The following is a 22,737-nucleotide window of genomic DNA, read 5'->3' as shown; positions in this document are numbered from 1 at the left end:
TAATAATAATAAACATTATAGCTTTACAGGTAGATTTTTTTTTAAATCCACATGGCTGCCACGTGGCTGCTTATGTCAGCATTAACTTGAAGGTTATTGGTAAAATGGGTGAATTGCACTAATTTAACAAGTTAAAGGGCTCAATTGGAGCTTTTTATAGATTGAGGGTCTAATTGCTCTTTTGGTTATACTTTGAGGGCCTATTTGACCCTTATCCTTTTTTTTTTTTTTTTTTTTTTTTTTTTTTTTTTAATATTGTCTCGAATCTAAACTTTATAACTACATACAATATCAAATAAAGTATTATCTTGTATTAGATTTTAATAAAAGTTAAAAATAAATCTTGAATACTATACATTGAGATTTCTAATCAAAATAGTGCATTTTTATGTATATGGGATTTATAGTATATATTAAAAATGCACTATGTAGTATGCTAGATATAAGAGAATAGTGGCATTTTTTGTAGATAAGTTTTAAAAAAAAAAAATTAAAAAACAATCCGAGATATATGTGTGACAGTATTTTACTAAAAGAGAATAGTGGCATTTTATGTATGAGATTTTTATCTTTTTTTTTTTTTGTTGTTGTTGATATTATAACATTATTATTATTATATTTTTGTCTGTGTGATAATGGGTTTAATCAATCCGATAAATTAGTACGTAAATGTCACAAATATGGTGTTTGTTGAAGTTGAATAATATGAGATTATATATGGTCTACTAATATTATTAACTTAAAGTGTTAAAAAGATTTTAGTACAATTACTATTTACTTTGGAGATGACAAAGTAACAATACAAATAGAGTTAATTATAGATCTAGTAACTATATGTGTGTGTGCGCGCGCGTGCATGCGTGTGTGTGTATGTGACTATTGCTTTTCGTGCGATCGTACAACTTTGCACTATTATGTGTACACAAATGCTGCATTACGTGTTTATAAAAAGTTAGTAAGTTACTATATATATGTGTGTGTATTATGTTTAAATTGTAATATTATATACTATTTTATTAAATAAAGCATCATAAAATTACTTCGAAAGGGATGATGGAGTGGGTAAAATATAATTTTCATTAAAAAAAAAATCATAAATTCGAGTCATTCCTATACATTATATTTTTGAAGTTTGAGATAAAATAGAATGTGATTTACACTTGTAAATAGTGTGGCCACAAATTTTCATTATCAAAAAAACATCATAAAAGTTTGCTAGGCTCCTAAGTCCTAAGTACACACGTAAATAACGTACTTCATTGCTGTTGTTGTCGCCTCGCAATTCGCAATACAATGGTAAATTGGTAATGGGTGCATGCATGAGCCATGAAAAGCTATTTATTGGAATTATTCCTTACTTTGTTGTGCAGCAAACTTGCAAATATTCTCTCTCTCTTTTTAATTAAAAAAATCATGTAAGTATATATATATATATATATATATATATATATATATATATATATATATCTTCTAAAAACATAATAAGTATGAATGAATGTTATACCCCTGATTTATGTCCGTTTTTTCGGTTAAGTTTTTTTGTACATTATGCTATAAAGGTTGTACATTAAAATGTTTTGGACAAACATACCCCTACCGTTATAACTTCCGTTATCTTTTCCATTATTGTTACCATGCACATGCATCCACCATATATTTTCTTATCTTCCTCATTAATAATAATATATACACATTATATATTTGAGTTATATGTTAATTATTACATAAAATATAAATATCAAATTTATAAAAATAATTTAAATTATTATTATTATTATTTAGAATAATTTAAATATCTAAAATCTAAATAAATTTAAAATTTTAATATAATGTATTAATATTGGGCACTTATTTTTTGCGCATCGCGCATAAAAAATACTAGTATATATATATATATATATATATATATATATATATATATATATATATATATATATATATATAGGGAATGGATTAGGTGCGAGAATAGCTTCCCGTGCGGTTGTGCAGTTAGACGCACATTAAGCATTAAACTGATGATGTACTTTAAGTACACAACACATGCACATTAAGCACACAAACAAATAAAACACCTTAAGAATACAAATCACGCACCTTAAGAACATCAACCACGCACCTTAAACACATAACAAAACAACTTAAGAACACAAATCACGCGCCTAAGGTTTTAAAAATGGTTCACTTTAAGTTTCACATAACTGACGCATCTTAAGCATACAAATCACGCACCTTAAGATGAAAACAACGCACATTAAGAAGGAAACTCACGCACATAAATTTCAGCAACTACTCACATTAAGCACAGACTCACACACCTTTATAAACACAAAATTCACGCACCTTAAGACAAAATCCACGCACCTTAAGCACAAAACACACGCACCTTAAGCACAAAACTCACTCACCTTAAGTTTCAACAACTACTACTATTAAGTACACAACCCACGCACCTTAAGCACAAATCTCACGCACCTTAAGCACAGATTCACGCACCTTATATACAAAACTCACACACCTTACTTACAAAAATCATGCATCTTACATTTGACCTAAATGTAAAAAAATTACCAAAATGCTACCGCATTTTTTATTTAACTTTGGTAATCTAAACGTTGATTTTAGCAAAATCAATGATTCTCTTTTCACCACACAACCGCACCTAACACCTTAAATGTTGTGTCGTGGAATAACCATCCCATAAAAGCGAATTCGCTGTTACTAGTGCAGGATCACAACAACGACGTCGCCCCTGAAGGTTAACACAACAATCCCCATTTCCGTACACCTAAAACATGAATTGGATCATACACAACTTCTCATAGTAGGAAATTAAATATGACAAATGAGACATCAGACAATATTTGTATGTATGTCTAAACTCTATAATATATAGTAGAGGTCACACAATTATTAATTTATGACAACATACCACCTAACAAATCATGATTACTTATCAAATTGAGGTAAGGATTAAATTACCAAGATATTTTAAAATCACATCAAATTTTCAATTGAATTGCATTTTCCTCACACCGGGTACATGTACTCTACTATATTACTCAAATTCTACCCAAATTGATTTCGATCAAACCCGATTAGCCACTACACATGTTACTACATTTAATAGTATTATTTGAGATAATTAACACCTTCATGAATAATTTACAATTATACAATAAAGTAAATATAGTGTCTAAGTTATCACAACAACTAATTAATTATACATACATGTTTTTATTTCTATTAAAACTTTACAAATATCGACTTTTATATCATTTATATTCAAATTGTTGGTGCGTATCACTTAGTATTAAACAGGAAATACAATATAATGATAATTTTTGTGTGTGGATATAATAGATTAATAATGGTGGATTCAAGCATATAATTCAGCAGGTATTGACAAAGAGCAGATTTTTACAAATATTTTAAAATGTTATTTTGGATGATGACGAAAACTCACCATCATTATTCAAGAGTATACAAAGGTAAATCATATTAGAAAGAGTCCGTGTATTATTTATTTATTTATTTTAAATATTACATTCCCATACTCATCCATAATTTGGCTCATCGTTTTTTGAATGAAGACAACTTAGAAAATATTTTTTGAAAATAATTTTTTCACAAAATGATTCATTTTTTTGGAAACTATTTGATTTTTTTTTTATTTGGCTAAAAGTTAAGAAATTGTATTTTTTTTTTTCTGTTTGGTTCATTTGATCATTTCCCTAAAAAGAACATATTATTTGTTATAATAATAATAATAAGTGGTGTGGTTGTGATGGGTGGTGGTAGTGGTGGTGGTTTAGTGTAGTGGTAATAACAATAATAATGTAGAGACTACTAACGTGAAAGTATATGAGAGAGAAGATAAAGACGGAAAAATACATAACCCAAAAAAATGTCTTCCGACTAAAAATTTAGTATGACATTTTTCGCCAAAATAGAGTATTTTTTTTATTGACCAGAGTAAATATTTTCTTTTGACTTTATTTTCATTGAATACTAAGCATGGAGAAATTTTAAAAACAACTTATAGAAATTATTTCATAAGTTTCCAAACAGACCTTAAGTGTGGTGGTTATAATTTACTATCAATTAGTCAAAAAGTAATACTTTCTGACGTAAACTGGTGTAAAAATATTTGGGATATTTTAACTGAACTCGTTGTATAAAATATTTTTAGTGTGATTTATCTTTTTTTGTATAATTTGTGATATTATTATTAAATTACTGAGTGCACATTCTTAAACAGTGACAAGTTGACAATCAAAAAGTTCTTAACATGATAATTAAAAAATATTTTTAAGGGAAAATGACACTTTTTCCCCCTTTGTTATATACTTATAGCACTTTTTCCTCCTAAATTATTTAAGTGGCAGTTTTTCCCCCTGATATATTAAATGGACATATTTACCCTTAAAATAAATATTTCATTTATTTTTCTTCTCCAACAAATTATAACCACGATTTGAAAAAATAAAATACATTAAGTGTTAAATTTAGAATATTTTAAAAATAAAAAAATAAAATTTTAAAAGAAAGTTTGAACCAACCGTTCAAATTGGATCCAAAATCGTGAACCGACAGTTCAAAATAAAACTCAAATCGCGATTATATATACTTATATGTGAGAGTCAATATAAATGCGGAAAAAAACATACACTATTTGCAAATATTATAATTCTAATTTAAGCTATTGCTAGTAGTTGTTCCGATTTGAATCTCCGGTTCACGATTCAGGATCCATTTTTTTTTCCAGTTCACGATTTTAATAAACGGAAACCCAAACATTGTGTTATGTTATAAATCATAACCGAAATTTTTAATTTGATTGCTATAGTGTTTGGTTCAGTTCGAACCGAACCGTGGTCATCCCTACGTATAAGCAATAATTTGTTGAAGAAGAGAAATAAATAAAATATTTGTTTTAAGGGTAGAAATGTCCATTTAATATTATCAGGGGGGAAAACTGCCACTTCTATAATAATTGAGGGAGCAAATGTGAGTGCATGAATAACTTAGGGGGAAAAAGTACTATAAACATATAACACAGGGGGAAAAAGTGCCGTTTTCCCTATTTTTAATTTAATAATTATTGTGTCGCGCTAGAAAGATATAGAGTATTATTATTATTATTTTTTTTTTTGAATACCACTGATTTAAACTTATGACCTCTTACTTGAAAGAGTCATTTTGTACTAAGTAGATCATAAGATCATTGACGTTTTTACTTCTAAATAATAAAATTGGCAAAACGTCTTCTTCATCGAAACGCTTGGTATCATTGTATGCAACCAACGTGGCATTTCAGAGTAATTTAATATTTATTTACGTTTGGTACCTGTCCCGCGTTTTCCTTCTCAATTTCTCATTTCATTTTATTCCGCCCACTTTTTTAGTTGTTACCTCAGCACCATTATTTTTTCATGAAGTAAAATGATAAAATTATTTGTTAATTTTTTCAATTAATTAATTGCGCAATAAAGTTGCAGTTAAATAATTAACGAATTATAATGTGACACATGAATATATAGAAATTCGTAGAGTCGAATATTCAAGTAATTCTATCTTATTTACCTTAATTAAGGAGTGAGACTGTGAGTGTTAGTAGAACAAACTTCTAGTCGCTTAAGCTTACTTTTTTTTTTTTTTTTTCATATTTATTCTAGGAATATTTAAGAGCATTTTACTTGCTTTATCACTTTGTCCGGTGCTTCTTCTTCAATCTTCAGCTCTTCATTGTTGCTTAATCTCTCTGTTTCGCACCCTAATCAGTGGTCTGGTTAATCTCAGCATTTATTTCTCAGGTAATTATCTACACTAACACGCACGCTGTTTCGCGGTTGTTGAATTCATTTACTTTATGGTGTGTGAACAGTAGACTGAAAGTTTGTTCGATTCTAGTACGTACTTTGTAGAAGACTAGAAGTCTTGCAGGCTGCAGCAGAGTGTAGACGCGATTTGCGATCATCATGTAGCTCCAGCACACTGACTTCAATTGAGGTATGCTGATCCTCGTGTAATTTTCTGCTTTAATTTTCTGGAAATTAGTCTGTTTCGCGCGGAATTATGGGTGATCGTAGGGAAAATGGTATTGAGAAGACGAAATGACAGGAAAGGAAGTAAAGTTGGATTTAGTTTAAGGCCTGTAGGGCTGTAATTTTTGTCTGCGGGAGTTTTTTTTTTTGAGAACTAGAAAGGAAACGAAGGGTTTGAAGTTTGAAGTGAAGCATACTTTATGAGTTTGAGTTTTGCTTCTTCAGTGTAGAGGGACTAGAATTGTGTGTGTATGTGCGTGCTTTTTTTTATTATTATTTTTTTTTGGTTTTGAGAACTAGAAAGTAAACGAAGGGTTTGAAGTGAAGCGTACTGTATGAGTTTGAATTTTGCTTCTTCAGTGAAGAGGGACTAGAATTGTGTGTGTGTGTGTGTGTGTTTTTTTTTTTTTTTTGTTTTTTTGTTTTTTTAAAATTTTTATTTTATCTCGCTGCTGCTGCTGTCTTTCTTGGGTTTGGAGTTGGGTTTAAATGATGTGTATATTGTGTTTTTCTTTGCTCTAAATGCTTTTGGGGAGTGATTCTGTGATTTGGGTTTGCTGCTTTCATTTCTAGCAGAAGAAATGAAGGTTAGAGAAAGGAAAGGAGAGGAAAGGAGAAAGGGGAGGTGGGGGAATCTATTCTGGAACATTGTAATGCTTTTCTGGAGCCATTTGATCCAGTGAAGTGGTTTTCTTTCCTTATTTTGAATTTATAAATATTAGTGTTTTAGGTGTGTACTACCACTCTTTTTTTTTTTCCTAGAATGAATTAGAGGCTTCAATTTTGTTGAGATCAAACTGTTCTATGGTGAGTGTTTTTCAGTTGCAAGTGAATGCTCCTGTAAAGGGGTCTTGACAGGTGAACTAGAGGGGGTTGGTATACAGCTTGTGGTGGTATATTTGCAAGGGAAAATGGCTTACCAAAGAAGGGGGTCAGATCTGCAACAGCAAAGGCGGATTATGAGGACACAGACTGCCGGCAATCTCGGGGAGTCCATGATGGACAGTGAAGTGGTACCATCATCTCTGGTGGAAATTGCCCCAATTCTACGTGTTGCCAATGAGGTCGAACCCAGCAACCCAAGGGTTGCTTACCTCTGTGAGTGCTCCTTCTGGATTAGTATTGCTTTTTAGTGTATCACATAGTTGCTAGATTGCATGATGTAGAAGAATTCACAGTTTTTGACTGAATATTTTTTCATTTTGGTTGCAATGTTTATATTTGCGTAGTCTTGAATTATGTTTATGATACATTTCTATGAAGAAAGTAATAGCAGTTTGATCAGAACATTGGTGTATAGTGATTAATTGTACCAGTGTTTCATTTTTGGACTATGTTCTATTTTTCTTGTAATGCCACAAAGGCCATAGGTGCCTTAAGGTGCTCGTGTTCTATTTTATAAAAACAGTGTTCTGACGAGCATTGGTTCATTGGCAGGAGTGTAAATGCTAGATATTTCTTAAAAGTCATCTGCCTGTACCATTTTCATATATCAATGCATTCAAATTCATAATAATTAAGAAAAACAGATTGTTCTTGCTTGCAGTGTCTATTTCAAAGTAACATGTGTTTGTATGTACTGTGTGATTTTTTATTTTGTGATTCTGTATATCTGCTCTTAACTTGCTTAGTTAGCAGGGCTGAAACCTTATAAAGTTCCACTTACCCCTTGTTTGAGCTTACAATGAGTTTTGATTCTGATTTAATTTTCATATTCGCAAATTGGACTCAGGTAGGTTTTATGCTTTTGAGAAAGCTCATCGATTAGATCCAACATCAAGTGGACGTGGAGTTCGCCAGTTCAAAACTGCCCTTCTTCAGAGGCTGGAAAGAGTAATTTCAGATTATTTTGCTGCTATTACTTTCCTTACCATGTTGTTGTTTCAAGCATTATGTTTGACTCTGGTTCATGTGACTGCTGAGTTGAACAAAGTCAGAGCTAAATGAGGCTCTTAAGAAATTAGGAGCGTAAAATTTGTCGTGACTTATTTCTTGTTGATTGATTTGGAAGCAATATACTGTTTAACTGTCATTAGCTTTTAAATTTATCCAGGAAAATGAATCAACTTTAGCAGGAAGGACAAAAAGTGATGCTCGTGAAATGCAGAGTTTTTATCAACATTACTACAGGAAGTATATTCAAGCTCTACAGAATGCAGCTGATAAAGCTGATCGGTAATAACCATGTGGTTACAGATTTTTGTAATTTACTCTATTGTTCGATCTTCACATGATGAACCTTATTTTCTTATTATTTATTTGTTTGGGTGTATCCCACTATACAGTGTGAGGCTTACAAAGGCATACCAAACTGCTGCTGTGCTTTTTGAGGTCTTGAAGGCTGTTAATCTGACAGAATCTGTTGAAGTGGCTGATGAGGTAGTCACTGAAACCTTTCCTTGTGAATTTAGTGCTTTGATTATTTCAACAAAGTTTATTGCCTCTTGTAAGGTCTGGTAACTTTTTCCATTGTATGACTTCCTCTTGTAAGTTCTGGTAACTTGTTCCATTGCATGACTTTTTACTGCTGCAAGTATTTATGTCGTTAATCATATGTTGGTCAGGTCCTTTCCCTTTATGTTCCTTTAATGCCTAGACTTATATCTGTAGATTTTGGAAGCTCAAGCGAAGGTTGCTGAAAAGACAAAGACACTGGTGCATTATAATATACTTCCACTTGATCCTGAAAGTTCAAATCAAGCAATTATGAGATACCCTGAGGTTGTCTCTAGTTTATATTCTTTTAGTCTTGATTTTTTGTTGATTCTAGTTTCCTCCATGTTCTAATATTGTTTACATTGATAGATCCAAGCATCTGTGGCTGCTCTACGTAATACAAGGGGTCTACCATGGCTGAAGGGCCATAAGAAGAAAGTAGATGAAGATATTCTAGATTGGCTTCAATCTATGTTTGGTTTTCAGGTTTTAGTGCTTGTTGCTGGGATTATCTAGGCTTAATGGGAAATTCAAGCTACATATTTGTCTAAATAACTCTGAATTTTTTGCCTTTTCCATTTCTGTTGATCTACATGCAGAAAGATAATGTTGCAAATCAAAGAGAACATCTGATTTTATTGCTGGCAAATGTGCATATTAGACAATTTCCGAAACCTGATCATCAACAACCTAAGGTTTGTGTGTTCCATTAAACTCAGCTTTGTGTATAGTGAAATGCCATCTAATGACTTAAAATTGCATCACTGTTATTAGTTGGATGACCGTGCACTTACAGAAGTCATGAAGAAGCTATTTAAAAACTACAAAAGATGGTGCGAGTACCTTAACCGCAAGAGTAGTCTCTGGTGAGTTTAGTTTTCATGTTTATACTTTATACGTATTAGCAGGAATGTTTTGGCCTGATACTGCCTTCTGTAACATCCACACCCCCCCCCCCCCCCCCCCCCCCCCAGGGGATCATAATTCAAGCACTGATTTTTGAAAAGTCTGTGATGTAATATTTTTGTTCATTATGCTTGGCATTTGCTTGCAGGTTGCCAACAATCCAACAAGAAGTGCAGCAAAGAAAATTGCTTTACATGGGTCTATATCTTCTTATCTGGGGGGAAGCTGCAAATTTAAGATTCATGCCAGAATGTTTATGCTATATTTATCATCATGTATGTATTAAATTCTGGGTATTTGTCTAAAAACAAAACAGAAATATATTTGCATATTTTTGATAAATTTTAAAAGTCTAATATTTTGTTATTACTGTTTTGGTCTTGCTTTGCATAAAAGTTTCCGTTATTGTATTTCCATTTCTTGTAGTGATGCAACAGATCTATGCAGTGCCAAATTTGTTTCTTTTTTTCCTTTTTTTTTTTTTTTTTTGGCCACAGCTAGTTTGTTAAAGGAAATGTTAATTTTTGAATTGCAATTTTATGTAGGAGCACATGCGTAAATGCTTCAAACTCCACTGTTGTTTCTTTTAACTAGAAAATGATTATATTTTGGAAACATGATTCAGTAATGTTAACATCAGGTTATTTTTACCTCTAAAAACTTGCGATCTTTTCACTAGGTTAACCATTTCATTTGTTATATTATAAGAATTTGATGGGTTTGGTTCTCATATGTTTTCAACTGAGGACATCCAGGCAGAATATGTGGAACTAGAAGCTTAGTTTTCTCTATGGTCCTGCTCCATTTTCTGTGTACTGTATTAGGTGTTTCATTTACTATAATTTTCAGGTACATTAAATATTTTTCATCTCAACCTTGCAGATGGCATTTGAACTGTATGGTATGTTGGCAGGAAGCGTTAGTCCTGTGACTGGTGAGACTGTCAAACCTGCCTATGGGGGTGATGATGAGGCTTTTTTGACAAAAGTGGTTACTCCTATCTACAACACAATAGCAAAGGTATTATGTTGCAACTTATTTCCTCAATTGTTGCACACTAAGGCACAAGCTGGCTTGGATTGATTAAAAACATATTATATAATTACTGTTGGGATGAGGAAGATATTTGTATCTTTTGTTTCTTCTGTTTGTTGTTATTTTTACTATGTATGATTTTGTTTTTGAGGACCTCTTGCCCTCTATGATGTAATTTTCTCTATCACTTTTGAAATCTTCTTTTGGAAAGGAAATTTCATTCAACTAAGATCCGAAAACAACGAGTTATAAAATCTTCTTATTATAAAGAAAAGTTAAAATATCCTTCCTGAGGGCATGGGAATATCTTAATGATAGTGGGATTTATTTTTTCTTTTAATCACAAAGGAAGCTAAAAGGAGTGGAGATGGAAGATCAAAGCATTCTAAATGGAGGAATTATGATGACTTGAATGAGTACTTCTGGTAGAATTTTCTTTGCATCTTCCATTTGTACTTAAACTCCACTTAGTTTCCAAAACATTAGATTCATATTTAGCATAGTAGTGCAGGTCGGAGAATTGCTTTAGATTAGGTTGGCCAATGCGTCTTGATGCTGATTTCTTCTGCCTTCCTGTTGAACGGTTACGAGATCTAGTAAGTAATATCATATACTCTTCCATAGTTTGATATGCATTACTGTCTGCCAGTTTCCTTCTCTTTAATCAGGTTAGCCTAGCTGGTTTGATGAAATCAATATATACCTGATTAATGCACCCTGTAAGCCCCAATTAATGTGTCTTGAAAGAAACAAAAATTTCAAAATAGAGTTCATGATGGTAATTCATTCAAGTTCTCTGTATTTTCCATTTCATAAGTTCAATGGTTGTACATGCCACAATTCTAATATTTGAAAATGTGTAAAATAAGCTTTCATTTGTCAAACTGATATTTCTACATTTAGGAAGGATAATTTTACAGTAGTCTTCCTCCTACACACTGTGATGGAAGTTTTCCTTGTATCGACTTTTAAAGTTCAAATGTCCTTATGATTGTATTATTTGCTCAACTTTTGACTATGCAGTTTGATTTGGAAAATTACACTTAGTCACACCCAGGTCAATTCAGCCATTAATGTTCTGTATCTGGATATTGATCATATGCAGGAAACTGAATCAGTTAAGAATAAACGGTGGATGGGGAAAATCAACTTTGTTGAGATACGCTCATTTTGCCACATTTTTAGGAGTTTTGATAGAATGTGGGGGTTTTACATTCTGTCTTTACAGGTTGGTCTTTGTGTGTTTGTGATTTTTCTTTTACCTTCATCCCTGTTCTGTTTGTTATTCCTGTGGATTTTTATGTGGTACTCTAAATTCTCTGCTGAAGGCAATGATTATTATTGCATGGAATGGATCCGGTGCACCGAGTTCTATATTTGAGGGAGAAGTGTTCAAGAAAGTGTTGAGCATCTTTATAACAGCTTCAGTATTAAAACTAGCTCAAGGTGATTTTTCTCTTAAGACATGTTATCTTGTTCCTATTTTTTAACCCAATTGAATATGAAGATTGTTTACTTTTATGTCACCCTTTGTATAAATTTTTTGCGTGCAGCTATTGTTGACATAATCATGAGTTGGAAAGCAAGACAAAGCATGTCAATCTATGTCAAGCTAAGATACATTCTGAAAGCTGTCTCTGCAGCAGCGTGGGTCATAATATTGCCAGTAACTTATGCATATAGTTGGAAAAATCCTCCTTCATTTGCACAGACAATAAAGAGCTGGTTTGGCAACAGTCCAAGTTCGCCTTCTTTGTTCTTCATTGCAGTTCTGTTTTACTTGTCCCCAAACATGCTCTCTGCATTGTTGTTTCTATTTCCTTTTATACGCCGTAATCTTGAGAGGTCAGAGTATAAGATTGCGAGGCTTGTAATGTGGTGGTCCCAGGTACAGAACCATCATTATGTATTTTATTGCAATTTCTTTTTCCTGCTTCTGACCCTCTTCATATTTCTTTTCCCCTATTTGGTTATGTTTTGATTGCAGCCTCGGCTTTATGTTGGAAGGGGAATGCATGATGACACATTTTCACTGGTCAAGTATGCTATTGGTTTGAATTCTTATCGAAATGAGCTTACTTGGCTTGTATGCTTGTTTTAGTTAATTATAATGTTAACAATTTTCAGATACACACTCTTTTGGGTTCTCCTCATGGCATCAAAGTTGGCATTCAGTTTCTTTGTTGAGGTGACATCCTCAATCCTTCCAATGTTATTATGATTGATATTTGATAGCAGTAGTGTGTGAGACTCTTGTGATGTGCTTCAGTAACCGTGATAGTAATCATTGCCCCAAACAGAAGTACAATATTTTAAAGCTTTTAACGTTCTTCTTTCTTGATGCACTCAAGGTCTTTATAAGCATGAAAAACGGGATAAGACCATATCAGAAATAACATTTATTATAGCCAGATATAAATTGCGCTTATGGAAGACAATTTGGAAAAAAATTGATTTAGTTGGTATGAACATGTGAAACAGAGACCATGGATGCAAAGACTAGGAAAGATTGATAACCTGGTAGGAATAAGATATAGGAGTGGGAGGGCAGGCTGCAACTTAATTAGAGAATAGAGATAAGTTAACCTTTGTTAAGAGTCCCACATTGATAAAATAAGAGAGAAAATATGGGTTTATAAGGCCATGAGTTAGACTAGTTAATTGGTTATATTTAATCTTTTAGTGCGGTTTGGCCAATGTGCATTATAGCCCAATTGAGTGACTCTATCCCAATCTTAGTTTATAACAACCTTAATGGCTCATACCGAAGTTAGTGCGTGATAGTTCTTGATGGAGACAGAACTCACATAGAAAAAGCCAACTAGATTGGGACTAAGGTTTATTTGAGTTCAGTTATGCACTTATGTAACCTTTCTGAGTTTCTGGTATCAAATACTATGTTTATCCAATATAATCAGTCAATCTCTTCTGCAGAAGGCTCTGGTCCAATCAATAAACAACTCTTATAAATGTTGTATCATCGTCATTGTTATGAATAAAATTATTTCATTTATCAGAAAATATATGAGCAGCATGCATCCCCTTTGGAAAAACTGATATGTTTAAAATTTATATTCCTGCAGATAAAGCCTTCCAAAAATTGACATGTTATATTCTTTTATATTCTTGCAGATAAAACCTCTTGTAGGTCCTACTAAAGAAATCATGCAGGTTCACATACAAAGATACCAGTGGCATGAGTTCTTCCCCCGAGGTAATCAGTCTTGTATTCTTTTGTATATGTTATTACTGGTGAAAAGATACTAAGTGTATATGATCTTTCCTTTGCAGCAAAGAAAAACATTGGTGTTGTGATTGCACTATGGGCTCCTATTATTCTTGTATGTGCTATCTCATTTATGCAGTTTCTTCCTTTTGCTTATTCATATCTCTAACGAAAGATTATTTCCAGGTCTACTTCATGGACACTCAGATTTGGTATGCAATTTTCTCTACAATATTTGGCGGTATATATGGTGCATTCCGCCGTCTGGGAGAGGTTGGTGGATCTTCCCATGCCATAATTTACTTTACTTTCATATGAATAAGCTGCCTTTAGTTTTAGCTTGTCTCTCTGAGGTTGTATCTGTTGAGATAATGAAAGCAGCCAAAGAACTGAACATAAGTAGTATATTGGCTGGTTACTATTCATGCTAGTAATCTTATTTATTCTGGCCCTTATTTATGGTTTGGAAATCTGATTCAATAACGTCAATGTCATCAAATCATTTTTACCTCTAGAAGTTGTGATCTTTTTACTGGGATATCCATTTCACTAATTGTATTCTGTTTATAAGAATGTGATGGATTTAGTTCTCATTTGTTTTCAGCTGAGAATGGATTATTTTCCCCCTTTCTGTTTTCAGATTCGAACATTAGGAATGCTTAGGTCTCGGTTTCAGTCACTGCCAGGGGCTTTTAATGCCTGCTTGATTCCATTGGAAAAGAAAGAAAAAGCTAAGAAGGGACTAACAGCGGCATTATCTCGAAAGTTTGATGAGGTTAAACGGATTATCAAAATTGATTTAGCAATATACTGACTTCCCAAGGCACAAGATCACATAATTGGTTCATTGACTGGTTCTTGCAGGTGACAAGCAGTAGAGGGAATGAAGCTGCAAGGTTCGCTCAGATGTGGAACAAGATAATTGAGAGCTTTAGAGATGAGGATCTGATAAACAATAGGTAGTATATGATATAGCTCCTGTAGGAGTAGGAGGATGCTATTTTTTTCTAACATCTTTTAACCTATTTCCTCACCTTTCCTGTTGTCTTATTTGAAATTCCCTCTTCTCCTCTACTGTTTCCCCTTCTTTTAACCTATTTCCTCACCTTTCCTGTTGTCTTATTTGAAATTCCCTCTTCTCCTCTACTGTTTCCCCTTCTACATTCACATCCCTTTTATACGTCTGAAATTGATTCTCTACATGACAGGGAAATGAACTTATTGCTTGTGCCCAGTAGGGCAGATAAGGACTTGGAAGACCTTGTTCAGTGGCCTCCATTTTTATTAGCTAGCAAGGTATGATGCCTCAGTAGTTGCTTCATTTTATCAACCTTCTTCCATAATTGTTTCTGTCAACTTTCTTGACTGAGTACGGTTAATATGCCTGCTATTTAGATTCCAATTGCATTGGATATGGCTGAAAATAGTGATGGGAGAGGTCGTGAGCTGATGAAAAGATTGAATGCTGACACTTACATGCGCAGTGCAATTCGTGAGTGTTATGCTTCCTGCAAAAGCATTATCAATTATTTGGTTTTGGGTGAAAAGGAAAAAGCGTAAGTCTACTATCAAAAATGTCTATTCAAATATTTATTTTTGTTGGAGATTCCCTGTGCTCCAAAAATGCAAAGTGGAGAGGCAATAAAGTAATCAGGCCTCCATTATTTGTGGTTGATTACCATATTGTCCCCATTTTCCATTTCTGGAAACGCATGACAAACATGAAAGAAAATTCCTTATTCTTGAATATCCACGTACCTAGGCACATATATTTCTTGTAAACAGTGTTTGCTTGAGAGGATTTCTCATTAGTTATCAATTATATGCAGTGTTATAAATGAAATTTTCTCCAAAGTTGATCATCACATACAAGAAGGCGACCTGATAAAAGAATTTAACATGAGCGGTCTTCCTATCCTCTACCGAAAATTTGTGGAGCTTATTGAGATTTTGGTAAAGTATTTGACACTTAGGTCAGGGTATTTGGTACCCATTTATTTAGGGGTATTTTTATAGATCATTGTTAATTGCTTAATAATTGTTGTGTATTGGTTGTAATTTATTGTATGCTCGTTGTATTAAAAAAGATGTCATAAGTGTGCATTTAATGGAAAAATATGGCTGCTGAAAAGTCTTACCATAATGTAAATAATTTCACAGAAAGAAAATGAGGAGGAGAAGAAGGATCAGCTAGTTATTGTTTTGCTCGATATGTTAGAGGTTGTAACCAGAGATATAATGCAAGACTATGTTCCAAGGTAAATTGTGCAGAAGAATTTGTTTCCGTATGCATGTCTGTGTTGACTCATTTTCTGTTTATTATCCTGCTTGTGTAGTTTACTGGAATCTAGCCATGGTGGTTTTGGGCACGAGGAGATGACCCCTCTTAGTGAACATAACCAGTTCTTTCGTGACCTTAAGTTCCCTGTTACAGAGGAAACAGAATCATGGAAGGAAAAGGTAAGCTATTGCTTTATTTTTTCAAATCATTTTGACAAGTTAGAAAAACTAAGCCCAATGCCTAAGCAAATAGTTTAGCTTTGGTATTTGGGTTTGAGTTAATACCCAATATAGTCCTCCACTATGGTGGTTTTACTCAATATAGCTAAATTGGACACAAAAAGTCATTTAGGACTAATTGAGTAAAACCACTATAGTGGAGGACTATATTGGGTATTAACTCATGAAAGGAGATTAAAGAAGATGATGATCCTTGTTATTATAATCTAAGATTGGGCCAGAGTCACTCAACTAGGCTATAATGCATATGGGTTAAACCACACTAAAAGATTGAATCCAACCAATTAGCTAGTCTAACCCATGGCCTTATACACCCATATGTTCTCTCTTATTTTATCAATGTGGGACTTTAACAATCCTATTCTTAATTTCATGCTATTGAACAATAGAGCTTTTATTTCTATCTATTAAAAACTGTACAAAAGGTCCTATATATACACATGAGACACAGAAGTTGGGCTAAACCCACTACTGCAATCTAGGTTAATATTCAACACAATCGTAGTTGCATAGTTTCATATTGACCTTCAATTTACGTTAAATTTCTTATCATTTTCAGATTGGCAGGCTTCATTTATTGCTCACAGTAAGAGAGTCTGCAATGGATGTTCCAACCAACTTAGAAGCTAGGAGGCGCATTTCATTCTTCTCAAATTCATTGTTTATGGACATGCCCCCAGCTCCTAAAGTTCGCAATATGCTCTCTTTTTCGTGAGTATTCTTCAAATTGTATTACATTTCAGTTGCACACATTGACTCATTTGTGGAGTTAACGGCAGCATGGTTGTGTTGGTTTTTAGTAACAAATGGAGTACCACTTTTGGTCCCTTGACTGTAGTGACATTTCCATATTTAGTCTTTGACTATTCAAAAGTAGTTCATTGACTTTGTCAAACCAACCAAATTCAATCCAAAATGTTTGAAGGTCCTCACTTTTACGAAAGTCCATATTTTTTTGCATGTGGGGGCATTTTCAAGTTTGGACTGAATTTGGTCCATTTGAAAAAAGTTGAGGGATTACATTTGGTCATGAGAATCAAAATTCAAAAGACATCAATGGCAATAAACTGCAATAGTAAAACCAATGCACTTAATAGCATGGTATGTGCTATGTTGACAAGTGAATATACCATTTTCAGCTTGACTTGTTTCTTGTATTACGTGTGTCATGTGTATGTGAATGTGTGCTTTTCCTTATATTCCTTTGGATCTTTTGTAGTGTATTGACTCCTTACTATAATGAGGAGGTTCTTTTCACCATGGACTCTCTGTTAAAGCCAAATGAAGATGGTGTTTCTATACTCTTTTATCTGCAAAAAATTTACCCTGGTTAGTTTGTTTACTTAGGTCAATAATAATAGTATGCCAATACCATCAAATATACTTCTTTTTTTCCTGTTATGTTCTAGTCTGAATTCATCTGAGAAGGCTTACACAGATGAGTGGGACAACTTTCTGGAGCGGGTTCGCAGCAGTGAAGAAGATCTCAAGGGCAATACAAGTTTGGAAGAAGAACTTCGTCTATGGGTTTCATATAGAGGCCAAACATTGACCAAAACTGGTATAGGATTCTTTGTTCTTATTTTCAACTTTAGCAGCAACTTCATGCGATTGTTGACAATATGCTTTTGAATTTGATTGGTTCATTAAAAAAAAAGTTCGAGGTATGATGTACTATCGTCAAGCTTTGGAACTTCAGGCGTTCCTTGATATGGCAAAAGATGAAGGTGCTTATATATACAGTTGATATTGTTTTCACCTCTTTAAACATTTGACTTTTATTCATATATATATATTGCACTTTCTGGATTTTCAGAGTTAATGAGAGGCTATAAGGCTGCTGAATCTAATAATGAGGATCAAATGCGAAATGATAGGTCTTTAATGGCACAATGTCAAGCAGTTGCAGACATGAAATTCACTTATGTTGTTTCGTGCCAGCAATATGGCATTCAGAAACGAAATGAACGTAACAAAGCTCAAGATATATTGAGACTTATGATAAAGTATATTTCCCAAAATATTGTTGTTCTCATTTGTTTGTACTCTAGTCTTGTCCAGTATGGTAATTATCTCATCTTATTTGGCAGGTATCCATCACTTCGTGTTGCTTACATTGATGAGGTTGAAGTAACTAGCACTGAAAAATCCAAAAAGCCCGTTGATAAGGTTTATTATTCGGCTCTTGTGAAGGCTGTGCCAAAATCTGTTGACTTATCTGAGCCAGATCAGAAGTTAGATCAGGTACTTTCCTAAACATGAATGTTCTAACAGCTTTGATCTGCCACTTGATTATTGCGTTTTTTTAAAAACAAAAATTTCTTTTTGTTTTGTTGTCTCTAATCACATTTATAATGTTTGTGGAACTGTTCTTCCATTACTGTTGTTGATAGATGGCCATGTTGCCAGTCCTTGTATTAAAGTTTTGTGGTTGCAATGTTGCATACTCAATCAACACAACATACTCCACAACTAACCAAAAAAAAAAGTGAATGTATTTTAGTCTAAAACTTGGTGCTCTTCCAGATGAATCACTATCATAGCCAATCCTCACAATGTTCTTGCTAGGTAATTTATCGCATAAAACTTCCCGGCCCTGCTTTATTGGGTGAAGGAAAGCCAGAAAACCAAAACCATGCCATAATCTTTACTCGTGGTGAAGGATTGCAAACAATTGATATGAACCAGGTATTTAGTAAGACTATTTGATTTTACTTTGAGATTGGTGCTTTGGGCTTTTATATGATGTGAATAAATCCCCATTTGAAAGGATAACTACATGGAAGAAGCCTTCAAAATGAGGAATTTATTGCAAGAGTTTCTTAAGAAGCATGGAGTGAGGAATCCAACCATTCTGGGACTGAGGGAGCATATATTCACTGGCAGGTATTTGGACATTTCCCAAAATTATTCAACAAATTTATTGCTCCTTTGCTCTTGTAAAAATTTTATTGTCCTATGAGTTATAGACCTTATTTCTCATGCCGATGGTGTGAGCATACATTGTTTCTGAATCCCCGTATTTTGTAATGACTTGGTGTTTACTGTTTTTTCAGTGTTTCTTCACTTGCATGGTTTATGTCAATGCAAGAGACCAGTTTTGTTACAATTGGACAAAGGTTACTGGCCAATCCATTGAAGTAAGTATTTAAATTTATGATGGACATCATATTTTGTATTTTGACTGTAATTGCAGTCTCTAGAATTCTAGTTACTCTCTATAATTATATTCCTGTGATCCGTTATTCCTGGTTCCTGCTACAAATGGTTATAAAATCTATACGGCCTGATCAAACACTTTTACTAATTGATGACATGATGTTTGTGGTTCCTTAACATTTCAGGGTTCGTTTTCACTATGGTCATCCTGACATATTTGACAGACTGTTTCATCTAACAAGAGGTGGTGTCAGCAAGGCTTCCAGTGTTATCAACCTAAGTGAAGACATTTTTGCAGGCACTGTACATCAGATAAATTCCCATATACCTAGTATGTTGAATTCTGATTTTTGTCCTCTCAAAGAGTGATGTTTGGTGCAGGTTTCAATTCTACACTACGTGGAGGCAATGTTACACACCACGAATATATACAAGTCGGTAAAGGAAGAGATGTGGGGCTCAATCAAATTTCAATGTTTGAGGCAAAGATAGCCTGTGGAAATGGTGAGCAGACAATGAGTCGTGATGTTTACAGACTTGGACATCGCTTCGATTTTTTCCGCATGCTGTCATGTTACTTCACCACTGTGGGGTTCTATTTTAGTACTATGGTATAGATCTGCTCCCAGAGTTTTTGAAATTCTGTTCTAGTATATATTTTGTCATACTCAAGTGTGCCTAATTAATGTTCGCCTGCTTTGGCAGATAACTGTTCTTGTGGTATACGTATTTCTGTATGGTCGCCTCTATCTTGTTCTCAGTGGACTTGAGAATGGGTTGATTTCCCACCCAGCTATACGGGATAATAAACCTCTTCAAGTTGCTCTTGCCTCTCAGTCTTTTGTGCAGATTGGACTTTTAATGGCATTGCCGATGATGATGGAGATAGGTCTTGAAAGGGGTTTCCGCACTGCCTTGACTGATTTTGTACTGATGCTGCTACAACTTGCCCCTTTATTCTTCACGTTTTCTCTTGGTACGAGGACCCATTACTATGGAAGAACATTGCTGCACGGGGGAGCTGAATACAAAGGCACTGGTCGTGGCTTTGTTGTATTTCATGCCAAATTTGCTGAAAACTATCGCCTGTATTCACGCAGCCATTTCGTGAAGGGAATTGAATTGATGATTCTAGCTCTTGTGTACCACATATTTGGTAAACCATATAGAGATGTTGCTTACATCCTGGTAACTATGTCAATATGGTTCCTGGTGGGAACATGGCTATTTGCTCCTTTCTTGTTCAACCCGTCGGGATTTGAGTGGCAAAAGATTCTTGATGATTGGACAGATTGGAATAAATGGATTCACAACCAGGGTGGCATTGGTGTGCCACCAGCGAAAAGCTGGGAATCTTGGTGGGAGAAAGAACAAATGCATCTCCAGTATTCAGGGATGCGCGGCATCATCATTGAAATATTGTTATCACTGCGGTTTTTTATCTACCAATATGGGCTTATATATCACCTGTCCATCACAAAGAAATATAAAAGCATCTTGGTATGACCTAGGAATTCATTTGAATTTTTACACGTAATTTGGAATTGTCAAAACAAAGCCCCATTGCTTAACCTTTCACTTTTCAGGTCTATGGCATTTCATGGCTTGTAATTTTCTTTGTCCTAGCAGTAATGAAGGTGAGTTGGAAGATATTAATTTGCTCGTTCCCTTCTCCTTAAGATTTCCATATCTGCTCAGCTGCTGATCCACTTCTTCCTCTGCATGATTTTCTTCATCCTGTTCAGATTGTATCTGCCGGGAGGAGGAAATTCAGCGCTGATTTTCAGCTCGTGTTTCGGTTGATCAAAGGCCTAATATTCATCTCGTTCATGTCTGTTCTGATCACTCTAATAGCAGTCCTGCACATGACATTCCGCGACATCATTGTTTGCATCCTCGCTTTCATGCCAACCGGATGGGGATTGCTCTTGGTAAGTACCCGCCATCCCTTATCAAACACCTATAATAAGCCTGTTATGTTTATCATCGTTTTCATTGCTCCTCTCCCAACGTATATACTCCAACCTACAGATTGCTCAAGCGCTGAAGCATTGGGTTCAACGTGCTGGGTTCTGGGGATCTGTTAGGACACTGGCACGCGGTTATGAACTAATGCTGGGGCTGCTTTTGTTCACTCCAGTCGCATTCCTGGCTTGGTTCCCATTTGTGTCGGAATTCCAGACCCGCATGTTGTTCAACCAAGCATTTAGCAGAGGTCTGCAGATTTCTCGTATTCTTGGTGGTCCAAAGAAGGAGAAAGACAGCTCCAAAAACAGCAAAGAGTAGCTTCATTCGTGTCCATTGTAGCACTTAATTTAGTCGCAGGTTTTGGTCACTGTTTAGTGTTTAGGCTCATCACTGATATATAAAACTAGATCAGAATTGGTTGCATGTCTATAAGTTTCTGTTTAGAGTTTGGATTATTGTAAGGATCTTTTGTAAATATATACATGTAATAGAGTAAGTTTGTAATTATATATTTATATAATATATAAAGTAGGTAAGAAATGCAAAATTGCATGGCTATAGATGCTCTATGCATTAGGATACTTGAACTTATTAGTTGCTAAATAAAGCAGGACTAACTCCAGCTAAGTTAACAATCATAAGATTTTAAGTTTAATTTTCGTGAGTTGTATATTGATTTTTTGTTTTTATTTGAGTTAGTTGGTTATGTATAATCTAAGTTGACTTATTTTAGTTTGTTGTCAATAAAGATCACAAAACGGTTAAGGACACATCTTTAAATAGGTGTTGCAATTTTTTCATAAATTAAATTAAATTTGAGATTAATTAAAGAAGAAGTAACTTTTACTCTTTTTTTTTTTTTATGTGCATATACAATTTTTTTAAAAGGAAAAAATCCAATGAGAAATTAATTAATGAATAAAATAAGAGTAGTAATCTGTGTACCTCACCAGTAGGGGTGTGCAAATTTTGGTTAACCGACCGAACCGACGTAATTCGGTTAACCGTTTTTTAACCGAAATATTTCGGTTTGGAGAATGGTTAAAGGTTTTCCCAAAATTCGGTTAACGGTTAATTCGGTTCGAAAGTGTCGGTTAACCGAATTAACCGACCGGTTAACCGAATTTTGGAATATATATATATATATAATATATTAAATATTAAATATAAATATATAATATGTACTAAAATCCCAAATAGTCAAATGGATTATGGACTTATGGTATTGTTTTTGTATGTTTTGATATGAATTTATTATGATATCTATTTTATTTTAATTGAATTTATTATTTTAGGAGTTATTTTTAGGATTTTTAATTTTAGGGTTAAAAATTTCGGTTAATCGGTTAACCGACCGATTAACCGAAAAAAGTTCGGTTCGATTAATTCGGTAGATCAAATTTTGATTCGGTTAACGGTTAAGACAAAAAAAAATTCGGTTAA

The 22,737-nt window shown here is 33.9% G+C and overlaps 1 protein-coding gene across 2 annotated transcripts; it reads left to right on the top strand.

The window, feature by feature from the left end:
- Window positions 1–5,699: 5,699 nt before the first annotated feature.
- LOC109181687 (callose synthase 2-like) lies at window positions 5,700–21,814 on the top strand. 2 transcript variants are annotated; one of them, XM_019331572.1, is made up of 44 exons: window positions 5,700–5,813; window positions 5,911–6,009; window positions 6,891–7,142; window positions 7,777–7,877; window positions 8,098–8,219; window positions 8,330–8,423; window positions 8,655–8,765; window positions 8,850–8,966; window positions 9,080–9,175; window positions 9,255–9,346; window positions 9,535–9,661; window positions 10,269–10,406; window positions 10,770–10,846; window positions 10,933–11,017; window positions 11,527–11,649; window positions 11,750–11,867; window positions 11,975–12,309; window positions 12,409–12,461; window positions 12,549–12,609; window positions 13,554–13,635; window positions 13,713–13,762; window positions 13,834–13,920; window positions 14,288–14,422; window positions 14,512–14,606; window positions 14,856–14,943; window positions 15,043–15,203; window positions 15,477–15,600; window positions 15,808–15,905; window positions 15,984–16,107; window positions 16,727–16,878; window positions 17,387–17,496; window positions 17,606–17,728; window positions 17,826–17,894; window positions 17,984–18,173; window positions 18,258–18,411; window positions 18,736–18,855; window positions 18,938–19,053; window positions 19,224–19,307; window positions 19,512–19,624; window positions 19,708–19,937; window positions 20,032–20,826; window positions 20,913–20,963; window positions 21,072–21,257; window positions 21,358–21,814. In XM_019331572.1, exons 3-44 carry the CDS (start codon window positions 6,956–6,958, stop codon window positions 21,610–21,612), a joined length of 5,829 nt encoding a protein of 1,942 aa, XP_019187117.1. In that variant the 5' UTR covers window positions 5,700–5,813; window positions 5,911–6,009; window positions 6,891–6,955; the 3' UTR covers window positions 21,613–21,814. The 2 variants fall into 2 exon arrangements, with proteins under 2 accessions (XP_019187117.1, XP_019187125.1); XM_019331580.1 differs by having other exon boundaries at window positions 6,867–7,142.
- Window positions 21,815–22,737: the final 923 nt, after the last annotated feature.

The sequence above is a fragment of the Ipomoea nil genome, unplaced genomic scaffold (genome assembly GCF_001879475.1).
Source record: "Ipomoea nil cultivar Tokyo-kokei standard unplaced genomic scaffold, Asagao_1.1 scaffold0188, whole genome shotgun sequence".
NCBI lineage: Eukaryota > Viridiplantae > Streptophyta > Magnoliopsida > Solanales > Convolvulaceae > Ipomoea > Ipomoea nil.
The sequence above is the reverse complement of the archived record's forward strand: the minus strand, read 5'-3'. Positions and strand labels throughout refer to the sequence as shown.

What these genes read in the sequence shown, in the direction of transcription:
- LOC109181687 (XM_019331572.1), top strand. Translation starts at nt 6,956, where the DNA reads ATGGCTTACCAAAGAAGGGGGTCAGATCTGCAACAGCAAAGGCGGATT. An exon ending in CATTCCGCCGTCTGGGAGAG is followed by an intron (nt 13,921 to 14,287) that starts GTTGGTGGATCT and finishes TTCTGTTTTCAG; the next exon opens with ATTCGAACATTAGGAATGCT. An exon ending in CCGGATGGGGATTGCTCTTG is followed by an intron (nt 21,258 to 21,357) that starts GTAAGTACCCGC and finishes TCCAACCTACAG; the next exon opens with ATTGCTCAAGCGCTGAAGCA.